Consider the following 22,724-nt stretch of genomic DNA (forward strand, 5'->3'; position numbering starts at 1 on the left):
AAAAAAGAAAAGAAAAGAAAAAGAAAACTGGAGGCCGGGTGCGGTGGCTCATGCCTGTAATCCTAGCACTTTGGGAGGCCGAGGTGACTGGATTGCCTAAGGTCAGGAGTTTGAGACCAGCCTGACCAACATGGTGAAATCCTGTCTCTACTAAAAATACAAAAACTAGCAGGGCGTGGTGGCAGGTGCCAGTAATCCTAGCTACTCAGGAGGCTGAGGCAGGAGAATCACTTGAACCCAGGAGGCAGAGGTTGCAGTGAGCTGAGATTGAGTCACTGCACTCCAGCCTGGGCAATGAGAGTGAAACTCCATCTCAAAAAAAGAAAAAAATAAAAAGAAAACTGGGCCTTCTGGTGATTTTTAAAAAGTAGGTTTGGGGCACATTGTGAAGGTTTTGCAAGTCAGGTCAGGCCAGGTACGGTGGCTCATGCCTGTAATCGCAGCACTTTGGGAGGCCAAGCGGGCAGATCACTTGAGGTCAGGAGTTTGAGACCAGCCTGTCCAACATAGTGAAACCCCATCTCTACTAAAGAAAAATACAGGCCAGGCATGGTGGCTCACGCCTGTAATCCCAGCACTTTGGGAGGCAGAGGTGGGTGGATCACCTGAGGTCAGGAGTTCAAGACCAGCCTGGCCAACATGGAGAAACCTGTCTCTACTAAGAATACAAAAATTAGCCCAGTGTGGTGGCAGGTGCCTGTAATCCCAGCTACTCAGGAGGCTGAGGCAGAAGAATTGCATGAACCCGGGAGGCAGAGGTTGCAACGAGCTGAGATCGCACCACTGCACTCCAGCCTGGGCAACAGAGTAAGACTCCATCTCAAAAAAAAAAAAAAAATTAGTTGGGTGTGGTGGTGCACACCTGTAATTCCAGCCACTCAGGAGGCTGAGGCATGCTTGAACCTTGGAGGCAGAGGTTGCAGTGAGCTGAGATCGCGCCACTGCACTCCAGCCTGGGTGACAGAGCGAGACTGTCAGAAAGAAAGAAAGAGAGAGAGAGAGGAGGGGAGGGGAGGAAGGGGAGGAAGGAAGGGGAGGAAGGAAGGGAGGAAGGAAGGAAGGAAGGAAGGAAGGAAGGAAGGAAGGAAGGAGAAAGGAGAAAGAAAGGCCAAAAGTTTGCAAGGTTTTGAAAAGGGAAGTGTGAAAGTATTTGACTGCAAGTTCAGAACTCAAAACTATGTAATGTTCAGGCCAGTATCAACTAAAGCATAGTGACTCAACATGTGGTCCACAGTGTGGGACAGAGATTGAGAGCACACATTTAGAAACTGGGTGAGGTGGCTCACATCTGTAATCCCAGCACCCAGGAGGCAGCAGTCAGCTGAGATCAGGCCACTGCACTCCAGCCTGGGCAACAGAGCGAGACTCCATCTCAAAAAAAAAAAGAAAGAAGGAAAGAGGGAAGGAACGAAGGAAGGAAGGGAGCTTTTCAGGCAATATGATAGAATAATTTTGTTTATTGAATCTAAAAATACAATGTAATAACAAAAAAAGTTATTTGGAATTGTATTTTGCATGTTTTTCTTTCCAACTTACATTTATAATAATTCATATTTATTATATTTTATGAAAGTTATCAGTCCAAACAGATTGCAAATTTAAAGAAAACCAGTCCTGAGACTGGGTGCGGTGGCTCACGCCTGTAATCCCAGCACTTTGGAAGGCCGAATCGGGTGGATCACTGAGGACAAGAGTTTGAGACCAGCCTGGACAACATGGAGAAACCCCGACTCTACTAAAAACATAAAAACACAAAAATTAGCCAGACGTTGTGGTGCATGCCTGTAATCCCAGCTACTCGGGAGGCTGAGGCAGGAGAATCGCTTGAACCTAGGAGGCAGTGGTTGTAGTGAGCCGAGATCACGCCACTGCACTCCAGCCTGGGTGACAGAACAAGACTCTGTCTCGAAAGAAATAAAGAAAGAAAAGAAAACCAGTCCTTTACCACAGATACTTTGGAAAGCACTGGACTAGAGTCAGAATAATGCAAGACAAGAGTTTTCTCTTATAGTTTAGGTTAGTTTATGGAGAGAGAGAGAGAGCACACTAAGTGTTGGCTGTTAAAAAGCTTGTAGTTTGCCCAGGGAGTGGAAGGGGTGTCAGCAGCCAGGATAAGCGAATTTAAAGTGGCAATTTAATGACATCACTATTGATTTCAGACTCCTGCAGTGTTCCCCAAACCTTGTACTATACTCAGATTAAAGTCTAGGCTGCTATTAAATAAATGAAGAACAAAATATTGAGGGGGGGGGAAATTGAAGCTTTCTTCTTATGCTAACCTCCTGCTATAACCTGGCAGGACAGCTACTTTCCAATATTTTTAGAAGTTATTTATATACAAGGGAAGTGTGTTGTAAAGAATTCTAGGAAAGAAAAGGGAAGTCTAATGTTACAAGACACTGCAGGGAAATGTCACCGTATAATAACTCCCATCTGGGTTGGGTGGCAGGGTTTGGGCTTACATGATGTTATGTAATAACACACACCCTCCTTCTGTGCCTTGCTGCCTCGCTATTACACTACACATGGTGCATGTGCAGGGCAGAACGCACCGGGCCCTATGGTGACAGTGCAGGATGCACCAAGAAATAGGAATGCAGACATATTCTCAAGACAAAAAGACAGGCTGGGTGCAGTGGCTCACGCCTGTAATCCTAGCACTTTGAGAGGCTGAGGCGGGCCTCAGAGTAGCTGAGACTACCACCACACTTGGCTAAGTTTTGTATTTTTAGTAGAGATGGCGTTTCACCATATTGGACAGGCTGGTCTTGAACTCTTGGCCTCAAGTGATCCGCTCACCTCGGCCTCCCAAAGTGTTGGGATTACAGGCCTGAGCCACCATGCCCAGCCAGTATTCTGATTTTCTTTAACCCCCGGAAGCTTCCATGTATTCGTTTCTCACAAAGCTTCTCAACATAACCTGTAGACTTTCAACACATACCCACATGCTAACAAGGTGGGTGTGATGGTTAATATTAGATGGCAGCTTGATTGTATTGAGGGATGCCTAGATAGCTGGTAAAGTATTGTTCTGGGTATGTCTGTGAGGGTGTTGCCAGAGGAGATCGACATTTGAGTCAGTGGAAAGGGAGAGGAAGATCCATCCTCAATGTAGGTGGGCACCATCCAGTTGGCTGCTAGTGGGGCTAGAGCAAAGCAGGTGGAAGAAGGTGGGCTAAGCTGGCTTTTGGAGTCCTCTGGCTTTCATCTTTCTTCTGTGCTGGATGCTTCTATCCATTTCTCCTGCCCTTGGACATCAGACTCCAGGTTCTTTGGCCTTTGCACTCTTGTACTTAGACCAGTGGTTTGCCAGGGCTCTTGGGCCTTTGGGTACAGACTGAAGGCTGCACTATTGGCTTTCCTGCCTTTGAGGCTTTTGGACTCGGACTGAGCCGCCAGTGGCTTCTTTCTTCCCCAGCTTGCAGATGGCTTATCACGGGACTTCGCTTTGTGACTGTGTGAGCCAATTCTCCCTAATAAACTCCCTTTCATATATCTATCCTATTAGCTCTGTCCCTCTGGAGAACCCTGACTAATACAGTGGGTTAACAAGGTGGTCGCTTCTCTTTTTTTTTGAGACGGAGTCTTGCTCTGTCCCCCAGGCTGGAGTGCAGTGGCGCGATCTCAGCTCACTGCAAGCTCCGCCTCCCAGGTTCACGCCATTCTCCTGCTTCAGCCTCCAGAGTAGCTGGGACTACAGGCGCCCGCCACCACGCCCATCTAATTTTGTTTTTGTATTTTTAGTAGAGACGGGGTTTCACTATGTTAGCCAGGATGGTCTCGATCTTCTGACCTCGTGATCCACCTGCCTCGGCCTCCCGAAGTGCTGGGATTACAGGCGTGAGCCACCGCCCCCAGCCTACTGGTCACTTCTCATTTAATTCATGAAACAGAAGCAGAGAGGTATTGGCACAGGCTGCAGTCAAGCATTAGCCTCCTGACGCCCTGGACATAAACTGGCTTCCTTGGTAAGCCTGATGTCTGTGTGATGCCCAGATTATGCTGAATTTCACCCTCAAGGAGTAGGTCTAGAAGACCCAACATCTGGCTGACAGTAAATCCAGAAAGTAAGAGCTGAGAAAATGAAAATACCAGAAACAAATTTTTTTTCAAAAAAGTTTCCAAGAAATGAAAAATGTGTTTTCAAGTTGAAATGCCTGACCAAGTATCCATCACAAGAAATTTTAAAAGACACCTACTAAGGCACAATATGATGAAATCTCAGGACCAGAAACAGAGATCTTAAAAGCTTCCAGAGACGAGAGAAAAAAAAAAAGCAAGTCACAAGCAAAGAATTGACAATTACAATAGCATCAGACTTCTCAACAGCAACACTGGAAGCTGGAAGACAAGGAAGCAAGGCCCTCAAAACTCTGTCTGATAAGTTTTCCTAATCTTGAATTCCATATTTAGTCAAATAATCAAGTGTAAGGAGAAAATAAGGATATTTTATACAAGCAATGTCTCAAAAAACAAAACAAAAAAGTAGCTTCTCAATAAACTGTTAGAGAGCTGTTTCACCAAGATGGAAAAAGGGGATATGGCATTCAGGGGAGTGAGAAATTGGCTCATATAACTATGGGTGCTAGGAAGTCTCATGATCTGGCATCTGCAAGCTAGAGACCCAGAAAAGCTGGTGGTGTAATTCAGTCCAAGCTCAACGGCCTGGGAACCAGGGTAGCTGGTGGTATAAATCCCCTTCCAAGGGCAGGAAAAGACGAATGTCCCAGCTCAAGCAGGTGGGCAGGCAGCAATAGGAGTGAACTCCTCCTTCCTCTGTCTTTTTGTTCTGTTCAGGCCCTCAATGGATTAGATGATGCCCACTCACACTGGCCATCTACTCCACTGAGTCCACCACCAGAAATGCTCATCTCATCTGGAAACACCCTCACAGACACAACCAGAAACAATAGTTAATCTGGGCACCCCCTGGTGCCCAGATTTTCTGATGACACAGAAAATCAACCACCACAAGTACCTACCAAGCGTCAGGAGCTGTTTTAAACACTGAGGATACAGCAGCGAGCAAACCAAAATAGAGCAAAACCAAACCCTCTTGAAGCTTGCCTGGGATTGGGCTTGAGATTGATGACAAATAAGTAAGTAAAATACATAGTGTGTTACATTGTAATAAGTGCCATGGAGAAAAAATAAATAAGAGGGTTGGGCAAACCATGATGGGAAGGTAGGTTTAAATGTGGTGGTCGGCTGTGCGTGGTGGCTCACGCCTGTAATCCCACCACTTTGGGAGGCCGAGGCTGGCAGATCACCTGAGGTCAGGAGTTTAAGACCAGCCTGGCCAGCATGGTGAAACCCGTCTCTACTAGAAATACAAAAATTAGCTGAGTGGGCCGGGAGCGGTGGCTCACGTCTTTAATCTCAGCACTTTGGGAGGCCGAGGCGGGCGGATCACAAGGTCAGGAGTTCAAGACCAGCTTGGCCAACATGGTGAAACCCTGTCTCTACTAAAAATACAAAAATTAGCCAGGCATGGTGGCGGGCACCTGTAATCCCAGCTCAGAAAGCTGAGGCAGGAGAATCGCTTGAACCCGGGAGGCGGAGATTGCAGTGAGCCGAGATCGCACCACTGCACTCCAGCCTGGGTGACAGAGCGAGACTCTGTCTCAGAAAAAAAAAAAAAATTAGCTGAGTGTGGTGATGCGCACCTATAGTCTCAGCTACTCTGGAGGCTGAGGCACAAGAATCGCTTGAACCCAGAAGGCAGAGGTTGCAGTGAGCCGAGATCACGCCACTGCACTCCAGCCTGGGCGACAGAGCGAGACTCTGTCTCAAAAAATTAAATAAATAAATAAATACATGTGGTGGTCCGGGAGGCCTTTTTTTTTTTTTGAGACGGAGTCTCACTCTCTTTCCCAGGCTGGAGTACAGTGGCATGATCTTGGTTCACTGCAGCCTCTGCCTCCCAGTGATTCTCTGTGCCTCAGCCTCCCGAGTAGCTGGAACTACAGACACATGCACCATGCCCAGCAAATTTTTGTATTTTAGTAGAGAGCTGGTTTCACCATGTTTGCCAGGCTGGTCTCAAATTCCTGACCTCAAGTGATCCACCCGCTTTGGGCCTTCCAAAGTACTGGGATTACTGGCATGAGCCACTGTGCCTGGCCAGGAAGGCCTCTTGATATTGACAAGATAACATCTCAACAGAAACTTAAAGGTGGTCAGAGAGTGAGCTATGCAGCCATCTGGGAAGGGCATTTGGGCAGATGCAAAAGCTGTGAAGTGGAAGCATGCCTGGTTAGGGTTGCCAGGTAACATACAAGGTGCCCAATTAACTTGGAAACAGCAATAAGTTAAGAGGCTGCTGGAACAATCCAGTCAAGAGATGGTGGGGGCTTGGCTCAGAGTAGTAGCCACAGAGTTGGTGAAAAGTGAGCAGATTCTGAATATATTTTGAAGGCAGAGCCCACAGGATTTGCTAAGAAATTGGACATGGAATGTAAAAGAAATCTTAAAAATGAGTGCAAGGATTAGGCCTAAGCAACTGGAAATAGAAAGTTATTCATTTTATCAAGACAGTAAAGACTGGCTATAGGAGGAGTAAATTTTAGGGTGTTATCAAGAGCTTGGTTCTGATCATAGAAATGTTGGGTTGGTGGCTGGATACTTGGGTCTGGAACTCAAGGGAGAGAAGTGTTGGCTGGTGACAAAAATATGGGAGTCATTGTGGTTCTAATTATCAGAACCATTCCTGTCTTCTGAAACAGTTACCTACTACCAGAATTATGCTACATAAAGCCACCCCAAAACTTAGTGGCTTAAAACAACCACCATATGTTTAGTTTACGATTTTGGGGATCAGCAATTTAGGCTGAGTTTAATTAGCTGGGGAGTTCTGGTCTTGAGTCATTTGGGGTAGGCTTTCTCATGCCTCTGCTGTCAGCTGTCAGCGCAGCTGGCTGTTCTAGGATGGCCTTAGCTGGAATGATTCATCCCTGCTTCACCCAGTCTCTCATTTCCAGCAGCTAGTCCAGGATTGTGTTCCCAGTGGAGGCAGTGTTTGGAGAGAGAGGAGTGCTCAAGGCCCCTTGAAGCCTAGGCCTGGAACTGTCACATCAACACTTCTGTCACATTCTCACGGTCAAAGCAAGTCACAGGGCTGGTGGTGAAGGACGGGGAAGTAGATTTCCCCCTTGGTGGGAGCAGCTGCAAAGCCGCATTGCAAAAGGCAGAAATACAAGATTGTTTAGCCATCAGTGCAACCAGTTTATCACATGTCCCAAATCTGAAACATTTTCTTTTCTTTTCTTTTCTTTTTGAGACGGAATCTCGCTCTGTCGCCCAGGCTGGAGTGCAGTGGTGCGATCTCGGCTCACAGCAAGCTCCGCCTCCCAGGTTCACGCCATTCTCCTGCCTCAGCCTCCCAAGTAGCTGGGACTACAGGCGCCTGCCACCACGCCCAGCTAATTTTTTGTATTTTTAGTAGAGACGGGGTTTCACCTTGTTGGCCAGGATGGTCTTAATCTCCTAACCTCGTGATCCACCCGCCTCGGCCTCCCAAAGTGCTGGGATTACAGGCGTGAGCCACCGTGCCGGCCAGTCTGAAACATTTTCAACCCGGCTATATTGAAGTTTGATGAACCATCTTTTCTCTCTTAAAAGAAATGTAGCCAGGCAGGTGGGGGGCTCACACCTGTCATCCTGGCACCTTGGGAGGCTGAGGTGAGTGGATCAAGACCAGCCTGGGCAACATGGCAAAACCCCATCTCTACAAAAAAATCCAAAAAAAAAAAAAAATTAGCTGGGCCTGGTGGTGCACACTTGTAGTCCCAGTTACTTAGGGGGCTGAGGTGGGAGGATCACTTGAGTCCAGGAGGTCGAGGCTGCAGTGTGCCAAGATCGCACCACTGCACACCAGCCTGGGTAACAAAGTAAGACTCTGTCTAAAAAGAAAAAAAAAAAAGTAAAAATAAATGTAGGCTGGGCACAGTGGCTCATGCCTATATTCCCAGCACTTTGGGAGACGAAGGCAGGAGGATCACTTGAGCCCTCAAGTTCGAGACTGGCCTGGGCAACATAGCAGACCTCATCTCTACTAAAAATAAAAAAACTAAGCAAGGCGTGGTGCAGCGCACCTCTAATACCAGCTGCTTGGGAGGCCGAGCGGGGAGGATCACTGGAGCCCAGGAGTTTCAGGCTGCAGTGAGCTGTAATTGTGCTACTGCCCTCCAGCCTGGGTAACAGAGCAAGGCTCTGTCTCAAAAAGAAGAAAAATAAAGAATCGGCCTGTGATTGGTCTAATAAGACAGGTAAAGTTGGTCTGATATTTGGCTTTAGTTAGAGCCAGAATCTCAAGGGGAGGGAGACAGGATTCAAGAATACTAGGATGGAGTGAATGTGAGAAAACAGAATGAGGGCCCAAGCCTGTAGAGAAGGAAAATACACTGCAACCCTATCATGCAGCCTCCAGACCACAAGGTTAAAGATTCCACCTGCCATCTTGTACTTTTATGCTGCCCACTGCTGCCACCAAGGGATACGTGAAAGACATTCCAGCGTGATCTTCGTCTTTGCCACATAACAATTCTATACAACTGTGTTCACAAATAAGTCATATCAGTGCCTCATAGCCCTGGTGGTAGTTAGGAAATCCTTCCTTTTTTTCTATCCTAAATCTCTATTTCTGTAGCACTCTAAGCCTGGATCTTCTTAGCTTCTCTCAGGAGGGAGAGGACAACACCCTTGGGTGTCTTCAGCATTCTCCAACTGCATAGGTGTTTGTTCTCCATAATGGCCTTGGGCACATTTTTCCTTCCTCCTCGCAGGCGGGTCACCTATTGAAAATGCTGCGGTGCTGTCATGTGGCATCCCCAGGGTGAGGCCAGAGCGACAGGATGTCATCCGCCTCTCACCCACCTCATGAGCATTTCCTCCAGAAACAGGCCAAGAGGAAAGGCCCGAACTTTCAAGACTAGGATCAACCCTGCAATGTTTGTTTGGGGGAAAAAAAAAAAAAAAAAGAATATAGGCACACAAAGTTTCACGTGGTACAGGGAAGGTATGAGTTGCCCATTTTAAAGTGACATCAAACTGCTTGTCAACCCTGAAGAAGAATCTAGGGATAGATTAAAAAAAGTGTTTTTTTTTTTGAGACCTCTTCTCACTCTGTTGCCCAGACTGGAGTACAGTGGTGCAATCTGGGCTCACTGCAACCTCTGCCCCCTGGATTCAAGCAATTCTCTCACGCAGTCCCCCAAGTGGCTGGGATTACAGGCACCTTCCACCACACCCAGCTAATTTTTGTATTTTTAGTAGAGACAAGAGTTTTACCATGTTGGTCAGGCTGGTCTCAAAGTCCTGACCTTGTGATCCGCCCACCTCGGCCTCCCAAAGTGTTGGGATTACAGGCGTGAGCCATTGCGCCCGGCCTAAAACATATTCTTTTTTTTTTTTTTTTTTTTTTTTTTTGAGACGGAGTCTCACTCTGTCGCCCAGGCTGGAGTGCAGTGGCACGATCTTGGCTCACTGTAAGCTCCGCCTCCCGGGTTCACACCATTCTCCTGCCTCAGCCTCCCGAGTAGCTGGGACTACAGGCGCCCACCACCATGCCCGGCTAATTTTTTGTATTTTTAGTAGAGACAGGGTTTCACCGTGTTAGCCAGGATAGTCTCAATCTCCTGACCTTGTGATCCGCCCACCTTGGCCTCCCAAAGTGTTGGGATTACAGGCGTGAGCCATTGCGCCCGGCCTAAAACATATTCTTTTTTTTTTTTTTTTTTTTTGAGACGGAGTCTCACTCTGTCGCCCAGGCTGGAGTGCAGTGGCACGATCTTGGCTCACTGTAAGCTCCACCTCCCGGGTTCACACCATTCTCCTGCCTCAGCCTCCCGAGTAGCTGGGACTACAGGCGCCCACCACCATGCCCGGCTAATTTTTTGTATTTTTAGTAGAGACAGGGTTTCACCGTGTTAGCCAGGATAGTCTCAATCTCCTGATCTTGTGATCCGCCCGCCTCGGCCTCCCAAAGTGCTGGGATTACAGGTGTGAGCCACTGCGCCTGACCCCTAAAACATATTCATGATGCAGTTTCCCAAGGCTACACAAAAGTCAGAGAATGTGAACAGGCATCCTGTATTTTGCACTGATTCAGAGTAGAGACCAGTATTGTAAGAATTTCTCATGGTAAAGGCACTCCTATGATAGCCTCTACTTACCAAATCAGCCGATGAGGTAAGTATGAGTTTCTGTTTTCTAGATGGAGATACTGAGGCTTAGAGAGGTTAAGATGCTGGAGTTCTCACAGCAAGTGGTTGGGCTTTTATTAGAACCCAGATTTCAAAATACCACCACTGCATAGTACTAATTCCACATGCCTTCTTCCAAAATGGAAAGAATGCCTTTTTTTCTTGTAAGTCTGCCAAATTGATGCAGACGCTTATCTTTTATTTGTTTTAGCCGAGCTAAAATAGAATGAAAAAAAAAAAAGAAAAGAAAAAGGAATTAGGAAGGAACATGTCTAAAGTACACATCGGATGCTGAGACATCTGGTATGCAAAGTGAGAAAAAGGTATCACAGTGTAAGTTCCTGCGTGTGAGTCCAAAATCCAACTGCACCAGTGTGTGGATGGGGCAGACCTGGTTTCAGCAGCAAGCATGAAGACAAGTTTTAGCTGGCAGAAATTCAAGACAAATCTCCTGTCTGATATTACCCAAAAGAAGCAAATGTCAGTTTAGGCTGCATTAAAATATTATTGCGTTGGCTGGGCGCAGTGGCTCACACCTGTAATCCCAGCACTTTGGGAGGCTGAGGGCAAGGAACATGAGGTCAGGATATCAAGACCATCCTGGCTAACACGGTAAAACCCCGTCTCTACTAAAAATACAAAAAATTAGCCGGGCGTGGTGGCAGGCGCCTGTAGTCCCAGCTACTCGGGAGGCTGAGGCAGGAGAATGGCGTGAACCTGGGAGGGGGAGCTTGCAGTGAGCCCAGATCACGCCACTGCACTCCAGCCTGGGCGACACAGCGAGATTCCGTCTCAAAAAACAAAACAAAACAAAACAAAATTATTGCATTAACATACAATGTGGAAAATGAGGCCAAGCGATACCTGGGGAACTGCAGGGCCTTCACGCACTGTGGTTAAGAGGGACGGAAGTCAAGGGTGCTGAGCACTGGACAGGCGCATTAGATTCCTTTCCACTCTGGCGCTTTATATGTTGCTTTAGCAAGAGGGCAGTAACCACAAGCCAGCTGCCTGAGCTGTTTTCCTTTATCTCATGAGCTCATTTCCTTCCCATGCTTCCTGCTACAATAGTGGTTCCTCAATCCCCAGCAGGGAGCTGAAATCCCAGAAGGGTTTTTAAAATGCTGGATATTCTGGCTGGGCACGGTGGCTCATGCCTGTAATCCCAGCACTTTGGGAGGCTGAGGCGGGCAGATCACTTGAGGCCAGGAGTTCAAGACCAGCCTGGGCAACACGGCGAAACCGTGTCTACTAAAAATACAAAAATTAGCCAGGCGTGGTGGTGGGCACCTGTAATCCCAGCTACTCAGGAGACTGAGGCGGGAGAATCACTCGAACCCAGGAGGCAGAGGTTGTAGTGAGCCAAGATTGCACCACTGCACTCCAGCCTGGGTGACAGAGTGAGACTCTCTCTCAAAAAACCCGAAATATTAAATGCTGAATATTCTGTTTCAGTAGGTGTGGTGTAGGCTCAGCACAGTGGCTGGCGCCTGTAATCATAACACTTTGGGAGGCTGAGTTGGGAGGATCTCTTGAGCATAGGAGTTTGAGACTACGGGGAATTATGATCACAGCACTTCACTTCAGCCTGGGCAACACAGTGAGACCCTGTCTCAAAGAAAGAAAGAAAGAAATTACTCTCATTCGAGAGGTACCCTCCATATACCCAGGGAAAATAAATATCCTCATCTCTGAAGACACAGAAACACAGAGAAGAATCTGAACAAACAGGCCTTGCTAAGTTCCCCCCAGTTTACCATTAGATCATCCGCTTTGTCTAATACTTTTGCACAACTGTTCACTCTTCATTAAACCAAAACAGAAAAATACACAAGCTCACCTGTTTCTTTGGGTCCTCATTTCCTTACGAAGGCTCCCATGTCACAGAAAACATTTAAAAAATGTGTACGCTGGCTGGGCATGGTGGCTCACACCTGTAATCCCAGACTTTGGGAGGCCGAGGCAGGCAGATCACGAGGTCAAGAGATAAAGACCGTCCTGGGCAACATGGTGAAACCTGTCTCTACTGAAAATACAAAAATTAGCTGGGCCTGGTGGTGCGTGCCTGTAGTTCCAGATACTCGGGAGGCTGAGGTGGGAGAATCACTTGAACCCGGGAGGTGGGGGTTGCCGTGAGCCGAGATCGTGCCACTGCACTCCAGCCTGGCGACAGAGCAAGACTGTCTCAAAAAATAAAAACAACAAAAAAATGTATGCTTTGCTTTTGTCGATTTGTCTTTTGTTATAAGGGCCTCAGTCATGAACTTAGCAATGGGTGTGGAAAGCAATTTTTCCTCCTCTACATGAAAATCTCTGCTGCTCTGACACTCACACCCAGTCCTCCTCCTCCTCCCTGGTCTATGGAACAGAGCAGAACAGGTTGCACATTACTTAACCAAATTTCAGAAGCTTAGTCACTTTTACTTTTAATAGATACCAGCAGTTGGTGTTACCATCATGCTGATATAATGGCAGTCACCAACGGTACTAACACACAGCCTGTGTTCCATCTGACAAAATCCACCACTGTGGATTGAATCCCTTCAAGCTAATACAATGGGAGAGGCTTAGGAAGGATGGGGTGCTAGGAACATAATGAAGAAAAGGTTACAGTGCATCATGCCCAAGATCTGTGTTTGCTTAGCTTCCAATTTTATCCTTGCCATCTGTTGATGCACATTCTTCCACCTCACTGAGGTAGTCAAGAGGTATTCATTTTATCTTTCTAATTTCATGTGCAGTAATTTTCCTCTTTAACTGCCAGTTTCCACCTCCAGATTGAATACTAGTTTGGATGTTTGACTTACATGATGAATTGGTAGTTCTTAAGGATAACTCCCAAATTAATGTACTCAAGGAAAAGGAAATTACATGTATAGCTGTTTTGAATAGATGTCCAGAAAATACCAATTTTATACCAACTGCTTAGGGAACAGTAGAATAATTTGATAACCCTGTGCTCTAGATGAGGTCATGTGCAAGCCGCAATTGATAATAAACTAGGGCTTATCTGCTTCCTTTACATGTGGAGAACATCAGCAACTATACAAGTAGATTTTTTTTTCTATTTTTTATAGAGATGGGCTTTCACCATGTTGTCCAGACTGGTCTCAAACTCCCGAGCTCAAGTGCTCTGACCGCGTCAGCCTCCCAACGTGCTGGGATTATAGGTGTGAGTCACCACATCTGGCCAACAACTAGATTTCTAGTAACTAGGTGTGGTAGCTCATGCCTGTAATCCCAGCACTTTGGGAGGCAAAGGCAGGAGGATCACTTGAGGCCAGGAGTTTGAGATTAGTTCCAGCAACATAGCAAGACCCTGACTTCCCCCGGCTCCCAAAAAAAACAAAACAAAACAAAAAAAACCCCAGAAACTCAGGACTAAATGGTAGCTAGTAGCTCTACTGTCCTATTATTAAAAACACTGTGTTATAACTCTTGACTAATAATTGTGGCTTGTGTCCCAGAGGGCCCCTCCAGTGAGTCCCTTGATGTCTCAATTTTCCTTTGTCTGTAGATTGTGACTCACACACAAAACAGCACTGCAGTGTTCTCCCCAGTTTGTGCTCCTTGCTCTACCTCTGGACTCAGAGAAGAGTGGAATGCATATATAAATGAATGGAGGAGAAAGTAATTGAGGGAAACATCATTGCACAAGTTACTTTGGCAAGAATCTTCCTCTAAACTCATATCTGATGTTTCTCTCATTGAATTGTATTGATTCCAGCTAAAGCCACATCCACTCCCAAAGGTTCTCATGGCCCAGCGTATGGAGGAAACTTCAATGCCAACTTCCAGGCTCAATTATATGAAACTATGTGTAACTGCACAAATCTACAGGCTCTCAAAAAATAAACTGGAATGTTCTGGTAGTTAAAAATATGCCCCTACAGTAGTAAAATCTGTTTTGAACTGCTGACATGCACAGGGGCCTGATTTATCACTGCTGCATTGATTAAGGGATAGACTTGGAGGATTTAAGTGAGGTAAATAGAAACTATCAGCACTATTATGATTTTTAACTTATCTGCAAGCTCCACGTTTAGAGTGTAGCTAATTGAGATGGCTAGCATAGCAGCCAACTTTTATTCAATGGAAGGTATGTGGCACCTTTCTCTTTCAAGAGACAAGACCTCCCTCTGTTACCAAGGCTGGAGTGCAGTATTGCAGCCATTAACTCGCTCCAAGCTCAAACTCCTGGGCTCAAGCGATTCTCCCTCCTCAGCCTCCCAAGTAGTTGGGATTACAGGTATGAGTCACTGCCTAGCTATGGCACCTTTTTCTTTACTTGCTTATGTTAAAAACACTTTAATCAACGCCTTTTCCTTTGGAATAATGAAATATTAAATGTTTCCAGAAACTTCAAGTTGCACTCACAGTTCTTATGGATAGTCTCTAGAAACACATGCTAATTGCCACAAAGCTGGAGCTCTTTAGTAGTGACCTACTAGTTGTAAATTACTGATCACTATACTAGTTGTAAATTAATAAATCCTCCTGGTTTTAGTTCCATTTTACTGAGTATTCTGCTGCCAGCCAGTCATTCCACTCCACCTGTGTGCACACACATATAACCTTAAGGATGCTTTGTTATCAGTGTTCTCTCAAGTTGGTTGAGATTTATTGCTCGTCTTGCAATTTTACCATAATTATCACCAGTTTAGTTTGCAGTTAAGTTACTGACAATCCCTGCAGTTCAGAATGACAGAATTTACATCAACACAAATCTAGTGATTTAACTAGATTTTGAAACTCCTAATGATCCAAATGAGTAATTCACACCTATTACTGAAGCAGATGCACACATAATAAAAAACCATCTACCTGTATTGTATTTCATGCCTGCGACTGTTTGTTAGTCTCTTGAGTGCATTTTAATTAGACTTCCTTTCCCACTAGTGAAATCCAACAGTAGTCAAGTTTACCACTATCAGGCCTCATATTACTTAAGTACTTTGCAACAGGTAACCCTGTTGACTACTTCCTCCTTCCTAAAACTTTTTCCACCTGACCTCTGGGAGGCCCTCCCTTGGTTCTTACCTCAGGGGCAGTTCCTTTTTTTAAAATTTTTAAACTTTTTTCAGATAGTGTCTCACTGCCGCCCAGGCTGGAGTGCAGTGGTATGATCACAGCTCACTGCACCCTCAATCTCTCGGACTCAAGCCATCCTCTCAGCTCAGCCGCCTGAGTAGCTGGGACTACAGATGCCCAGTTAATTTTTTTAGGTCTCCCTATGTTGCCCAGGCTGGTCTCAAACTCCTGACCTCAAGCGATCCTCCCCACTCAGCCTCCCAAATTCCTGGGGCTACAGGCATGAGCCATGGTTCCTGGCTAAATTTTAGAGATGGGGTCTCCCTGTGGTGCCCAGGCTGGCCTCAAACAATCCTACCTCAGCCTTCTGAGTACAAGTGCAGTGGGAGCACCTCTTAATTACCTTTGTTGGTTTCTCTTTGTCAACCAATCTCATGTTGGAATGCAGTCTATCCTCTCTCCAAATGACCTTATCCTGTATCATGGCTTTCAATGTCTATTGTTATCTTTCCACTCTCTATATAGTTCTCCAGCTTAGACTCCTCTGAAGAATCAGCATCTCAAACTTAACACATCCAAAACTAACAAAACTAAACTCGACTTCCCACCTCAGTGCCAACTTTCTTCCAAACGCTCAGACCAAAATACTTGTATCAACATTAAATCCATCCTCACCCACCAACATATCCTGTTGTCTCTATCTTCATTTCCTACCACCTCAGTCTACTACCCTAGACTAAGCCACTATCATCTTTGCCTTAAAAACACATTATACACAATTATTCTATGCTTTTACCCTGCTACCTGGCAGCCAAAGTGATCCTTTAAAAATTTGAGTCATATCATGTAACTCCTCTGCTCAGAGCGCCTGTGGTTTCCTTGAGGTCTGGTCTTCCTTCCTTGCGCACTCCCACTGCTTTACAACCCTTCCTGTCGTCTTGGGTTAGCAAAGTGGCCACTTTTTTCCCAGAACACATCACACTCCAGACTAACTGCTGTTGTCTTGGCCTGGAATGGTTTGTCCTGATATCCACATGGCCTACTTCCACACCTTCATTTGTTTTCAAATGTCACATTATAAGGATCTTCCTAGAAAAGTCCTCTTGCTCCACTCAGTTGTTCTCCACACGTTAACAAACCCTAGGGCCCACAGGCTACTAAAGCATGCCTCTGTTAAACTTAGCATCAAAAACAAAATGTTATGAGCTTTCTGATGTTCACATCCTTATTCTTGCCCAAAACGTCTTGACCCTAGGAATAACGAGAAAAAGATATAAAATGAGACAGTCTTCAAAGTCTGAGAAGATTCTACCTGGAATCTTCAAAGGTTTACCATGAGGTAAACAGCTGGGGTTCATCACTTCTGACTTAAATAGACATGATAAAATGCTATGTCCCAACCTTGATTGGATCTGGATGTTGGGAAAACAGCTAAGAGCACTGAAAGGACAACTGGGGAAATACCTCTTCTGCAGAACTGAAAATCTTCAAAACAAGTTGGAGCAGTGGAGCCCACAAAGTCTCTGAATTGCTACTTGTCTGTTTCAGGCTTCCAAGGCTAGTTCACCAATTAGCTTCCATCTCTCACCTCAAGGCCCTCTTCACTATCCTGGTTTCCCCAGCTTTGACCACTGCCTGAAAATTCCCTTCCTGCTATCATTTCAGAGGACAAAAGGCCCTGTAGATGAGACTCACACTTTTCATTACAATGTCAAATCAGAACGCTAAGCCAGGTGCAATGCCTCACACCTGTAATCCCAACACTGTAGAAGGCCAAAGCTTGAGATCACTTGAGGCCAGAGTTTTCAGACCAGCCTGGGCCACATGGCATGACCCCATCCCTACAAAAAAACTATCAGAATGCTTAAAATTGCTATTAAGTTCCCAATACGTATTAAGGTTTGTTTCCAATCACGGGGTGCTGGGGGTTAACATGATTAGTATCTGCCTCAGGTTTTGGACACTATGGACAGTCTGGAATTTGACACTAGGGCAAACTCCAGATTGCTCAAACCACTACATTCACATGTTCAAGCAGACCAGAGTCACTGGCCTGCTTTTAATCTTTCTTTTACAAGTGTAATCAACCAGGTAAGGCTGGTAGACTATTTCCCAAAACTCACGTTTTGAAAATTCCCCTCCCAGGCTGGGCCTGCACTTTGGGAGGCTGAGGTGGGCAGATCTCCTTGAGCCCAGGAGTTGAGACCACCCTGAGCAACTAAGCGATACTCGGTCTCTACAAAAATTAGCTGGGCATAGGGGTGCATGCCTGCAGTCCCAGCAACTAGTGAGGCTGAGGTGGTGGGAAAATGGCTTGAGCACAGGATGCAGAGAATGCAGTGAGTTGCTTGTGCCACTGCACTACAAGCCTGGGTGACCGACCTGCCTCAAAAACTCTTCCCGCTTTTTTTCCTCCTGTATTCCTCTATTCAATCTCAGCTGCCACAATTAGACAGACGGAAAGCGCAAGGACATGTTCTTCTTGCATCTGTGGTGGAAACCTTAGCAGCAGATAGCAACTGCTCCAGGTCTGTCAAATAGATGCATTTTCTTATTCAGACACCCCATCTTTTCAGATACAATATAGAGAACATTTTTACCCCTTTGCCCACCAGCCAGCCCACATTCTGTGTACCTTCATCTTTTAAATCAGGGGCTGGCAAACTTGCAGGCTCTAGTCTGTTAGACACAACTCTGCTCATGCACTGACAACAGCCACAGTCAATCCATAAATGAATAAGCATAGCCACGTTCCAATAAAACCGGACTCGAACTTAAATTCCATATCCCACAAGGTATTCTTTTCCCCTCAACCATTTAAAAAGGCAACCAACCACCTTAAAGTGTACAAAACAGGTGGTCGGATAGGCTAGTTTGCCAGTCCCTGTTCTAGTTACCAGGGAGTTTAACATTCATCCCAAAAGACTTCGCTCTCTTTATGTGAAATAAGCTGAGACAAAGTTGCTTCCACTGAATGAGTCTCTCTTTATTCTCTTGGTAATCTCTTCCAGTTAACTACTTCCGTTGTAGGTGATGAAATGGGTAAGGCTCCACACTTCAGATGTTGGCACTGCTATGAGCATGGTCTTTCCCTTTATTGCAACTCAAAATCAGAACCTTTGATTCTTTTTTATATTCCAGTCCCAGAAGTAGTCTCCACTGTAGAAGTTAATTGATGAGTAGTAGCCTACAATCAGGCTCTAGCTTCTCCAGGAACACTACAGGATCAATTTAGTTTAAATATGCATTAAACTAAAAGGCATTCTCTCAAATGAGTTTAAATGCATTTTATTTTTAGACAACCTACATGACATGTTTTTCTTAAAAACAATGCCTCCACTCCAAATAAATCACAGTCAAAATAAATGAAGAGCTCAAGATGACATCAGTCCCATTTGTCTTAAGTCCTGGTGTTGTGTGGATGACAAGCAGAAGCCAGTTATGATGACAGGTGATAGATCCAAAATAATTGCCAAATTTGTTACTGTAAAAGCAAAAACTACATTAATATTTTTCAAACATTACACTGCAAGTTACATTACCATTAACATGCAGCCTACATTTCTAGGCTAAAGATGTATTCCCCAATTCAATCTGGGCCGCCACAAAGACAGACAGAAAGCGCAGGGATTTCTTTCTTTTGCATCCTAGTGCAAACCAAAAGAACAACAGTAAATTGTTCAAGGTCTATCAGTGGATGCAGAACACCCTTACCAAATCAGCGGTAGCTCATTTTTCAGAAGGCTGTGGAATGTACCACCCACACCCTGCTCTACCAACAAAAACCTCAGATACTGTCTGAATAACCCCTTTGGTAAGTCATCTTATACTGTTCTAAGTAATTTCTGTCTACTGTTGACTCTAATCTTGCTTGTTCAGTATAGCTTTATGTTTATCTTCTTCCTTTTACAGAAGCCTATGAAAACTAGGATAATGAATGCCTTTGTTTCTGTACAGCTTCCAGCAGTTCCTTCCATAGAAGACACTGAGTTATTTATTATTAGTAAAACAATTTGCATACCAGTTCAGCAGTCAGCTCTATTTACTAAGCCAGTACTGCACTAGGCTTTTCAATGATCAGCTGCCCATTATCAGTAAACCAAAGTGAAAACCACTGATACTGATCCATACGTATACAGCAAAATATGATTATGAAGTGAGAGTGAGGCCATATCTAGAGGAAGATCAATGGTGTTCTCTGATCTCCTTCAGCATTTAAACTCTACTGCATTTTTTTGAGACAGCACCTCACTCTGTCACCCAGGATAGAGTGCAGTGGTGGGATCTCTGCTCACTGCAACCCCCCTCCCAGGTTTAAGTGATTTTCCTGCCTCAGGCTCTCGATTAGCTGGGATTACAGGTGCCCGCTGCCATGCCTGGCTAATTTTTGTATTTTTAGCAGAGATAGGGTTTCGCCATGTTGGCCAGGCTGGTCTCGAACTCCCAACCTCAGGTGATGCACCCACCTCGGCCTCCCAAGTGCTGAAATTACAGGTGTGAGCCATCATACCCAGCCTAAACTGTACTTTATTATGCCCCATCTGTACTCAACGTTTTCCACAAATAAGATTCTAAGCCTTTTTATACCCTAAGAATCTTTTACATATGAAACACAATTCTCTTGATCCCCAAAGAGAAAACTAAAACCATGTTTCAGAACGCTGTAAAACTCATTCTCAGTGTCACAAAACAATTGCAAATCACATCTAAAATATCTTTTTTACATTACTTATTTTAACCCACTTCCTTGTACTTACACATTTTTCCATTTCTAAACCATCCTTAAAGAAAATCATATATGGGGTCACACCATCCTCACGGTAGTCCAATAGAGCAACCATGCCATCTGGATTCATGTTTTCACCAATAAAGAACTTGGGAAGCAAACAAAATACCTAGAATTAGACTATTACATACAAATACATGCCATTCAAAACAAACTACAGTACAAGGGAAGGTTTAGACCACCACAAAAATCAAAACTCCAGTACCCAAAAGCTCTGATGCTCACTTATCATAGACATCTGTTCACTGGATTAAGGCACCTTAATAGTGACCTAAATAGAAAAATAATGTACAGAGCAATCCAGGAACACTAGGCTTTCAGGAAACCTTTACTCTCAATCCTAAATACAATCCCAAACCCTAAAGCGTGCTTATATAGTCAACCACAGGGAACATAAGACTGACAGTGATAGAATATTATCATACAGTCTGGAAGTATCTTATGGCCAGGGGATGCATGAAGCTGGAAAATTAGAGGAAAGGGAAAGCCACTGACATTTTCCAAAAGTAGAATTAACAAGCTCAGATACATTAGAAGGAGGACCAGTAGCAATGAGACACATTAGAATTGTAAGCAAAAAACTGAAAGAACACTTAGGTGGTTAAGCAATTCACAAAAAGAAAAACTGAGAAATGTCATCTGGGAAGCAAATTTTCAATCAGAAGACAAGATTTGGAAACACTTGCGAGCTGGGAAAGCCACTTTCTACACCTGGAATACTAGTATAGAATTGAAGATTAATCAACTTAATTTTTGCTTTTGCAGTTAAAATTGTACAATCCTTTGATCCAGATACTTAAGGTATTTACCTGGTAGTTTTTGAAATTAGCAAGGATGTGCTTGATTTGTTCTGCAGCCCCTGTCATAAAAGGTTTTACTCTTTCTGGTCTCTGTTCTTCAAGTTTCCCTTTGATTCTAAAACAACATTTCATTAACAGGTTGAAGTATTGAATTTTCAGTAAAATCAATTTTTAAAGTAAAAAATATCCAAGCTTAAAAAAAGAAAACACTGAAAAAGGCAACCAGCTGTTAAGAAATTACTAGTTCACAGAAGGTATCTTTCAAGAATGTTTACATTTCTTGTTGACTATTTTCAAAATACTATTCTAATTCTAAACGGAAACAGACTGCAGGCTTCAGTATGCTCATATTATAGAAAAGCAACCACTCTTTTCCGTGAACTCATTAATAAAAAAGCAAGGACTTTCACAAAAGTATACCCACTGCGAAAGAACCTCAAAAGTTAGCCAATCTTTAAATCCTGTAAGATTCTAGACATCAGCTAGGTACTGCCAGTATCACTTACGATTTCATGTAATCTTTGATGTACTTCTTGTAGGCTTCTTTTGTGAAACTTGTTTCCTGCAGGTGATGGTTCATGACAATATCGACACCAGTGATTACTGTGCTTTCGGTACCTTCGCCCTCGGGGCCTTCAGCGGAGGCATTTCCACCAATGAGCGAGTCATCAATGTTACCTTCTGTCCTACTGACCATCTGCATTAAGAAAAAGCAGTATAATTGCAAAAGACACAAACGCATCCAAAGCACCTTCCACGCCAATAGTTCACGGATAAGAAGTATTCTTAGTTCTTGCTGAAAATAAAAAAAGCACCATTTTGGGAATAAAGTTGTGACCCGTGGATTTCTCAAAACGACCTAACTTAAAAGAGTTGTCTGTTGGCCGGAACAAAAAATGGGGTCATTAAAAAGTTGTTTCCAGTTGCGGACATGTGATGCCTCTGGTTGTTAAGTGGGGACAGGACAAACACGAAAGGACTCCGGGCTCCTAAGCCGGAAGCATCATGTCCCGGACAACCCCGGGAGGAGGATGGGCGCCGAGGCGGCGGGCCTATTTCCAGGATCAGCTCCGCCTCCAGTTTTCTAGAAAAACCCAAGCCCGGAAAGAGCGTCTCCTCCGCCAGGAGGCGGCGGGGAGGATTGCACAACCTCAGGCGGGGGAGCGGCGGAAACCCGAGCCTGCTCGGCCCGGACTCCCCCACGCGCAGGCCTGACCGACTCACCTTCCCCTCCACCTCCAGGCACAACCCGTCCGCGATCTCCCGGATCTTGTAGATGTCGGAGAACATCTCATCGTCTGCCGGATACACAGAGCCGCCCATCACCGTGCGCCCGGCGCCGCCATTTCCCGCATTTCCCGCGCCGGCGGCCGCACGCGGCATCTGCCCCTCCGTAGCTCACCAGAGCTGGGCGCGAGCCCCGGGCACCGACCCCTCCGCGCTCGGCTAAGACCGCCGGCGTCCCCTAGGCCCGCGACGGCTGCGCCTTCCCCGCCCCCACCCGCACCCCAGACCCCCGTGTGCGGCAGTAAGGATAGTGCAGTGAGGACTCACGGCTGATGAGGTCCCGGTAGATAATCATGATGGCGACTGAAGGGAGACGACGACGGCGCTAGCTTAGCACGAGCCTGAAACTCGAAGCGAGCGCGGTGCAGCCGGAGCAGCGCTCGGGGGGAGGGGGGAGCGGGCGGAAAAGGCCGACTCAGCCGCTCCCCAACCTCATATAGAGGGCACGTCCCTCTACGTCATCGCCCGCTGCGCCTCCGGAAGCGACGCAGGCGGTGACGTGGCACGAAGAGCCGCGCGGGGGCGGGGCCACAGCAGGGGCGAGTCGGGGAGGTGAGCATCCGGGGACTTGAGGCGGAGACAGAAGGCTCCGTTCCACTGGGCACGCCAGCGGGTAGG

General features: G+C 45.6%; 1 protein-coding gene and 2 non-coding genes across 11 annotated transcripts; all 3 read right to left on the bottom strand.

Annotated features, from left to right (window-relative positions):
• Positions 1–1,439: 1,439 nt before the first annotated feature.
• Positions 1,440–22,607, bottom strand: TPT1 (tumor protein, translationally-controlled 1). 9 transcript variants are annotated; one of them, XR_008538626.2, is made up of 7 exons: positions 22,374–22,585; positions 22,044–22,117; positions 21,326–21,516; positions 20,829–20,934; positions 19,991–20,107; positions 12,043–12,382; positions 1,440–8,941 (listed from the first exon to the last, which is right to left on the bottom strand). XR_008538626.2 is itself a non-coding variant. In XM_054664785.2 (6 exons), the coding sequence occupies exons 1-6, from the start codon at positions 22,399–22,401 to the stop codon at positions 12,182–12,184; spliced, it is 717 nt and encodes a 238-aa protein (XP_054520760.2). In that variant the 5' UTR covers positions 22,402–22,585; the 3' UTR covers positions 1,440–12,181. The 9 variants fall into 9 exon arrangements, 4 of the variants coding, with proteins under 4 accessions (XP_054520760.2, XP_054520761.2, XP_063647911.1 ...); XR_008538625.2 differs by having other exon boundaries at positions 1,440–10,418; XR_008538622.2 differs by having other exon boundaries at positions 1,440–10,418; positions 11,067–12,382.
• Positions 17,647–17,780, bottom strand: LOC112205282 (small nucleolar RNA SNORA31). Its single transcript, XR_002939183.1, has one exon. It is a non-coding gene; the product is annotated as a small nucleolar RNA SNORA31 (small nucleolar RNA).
• Positions 18,807–18,936, bottom strand: LOC112205281 (small nucleolar RNA SNORA31). Its single transcript, XR_002939182.1, has one exon. It is a non-coding gene; the product is annotated as a small nucleolar RNA SNORA31 (small nucleolar RNA).
• Positions 22,608–22,724: the final 117 nt, after the last annotated feature.

This window comes from Pan troglodytes, chromosome 14 (genome assembly GCF_028858775.2).
Source record: "Pan troglodytes isolate AG18354 chromosome 14, NHGRI_mPanTro3-v2.0_pri, whole genome shotgun sequence".
Classification (NCBI taxonomy): domain Eukaryota; kingdom Metazoa; phylum Chordata; class Mammalia; order Primates; family Hominidae; genus Pan; species Pan troglodytes.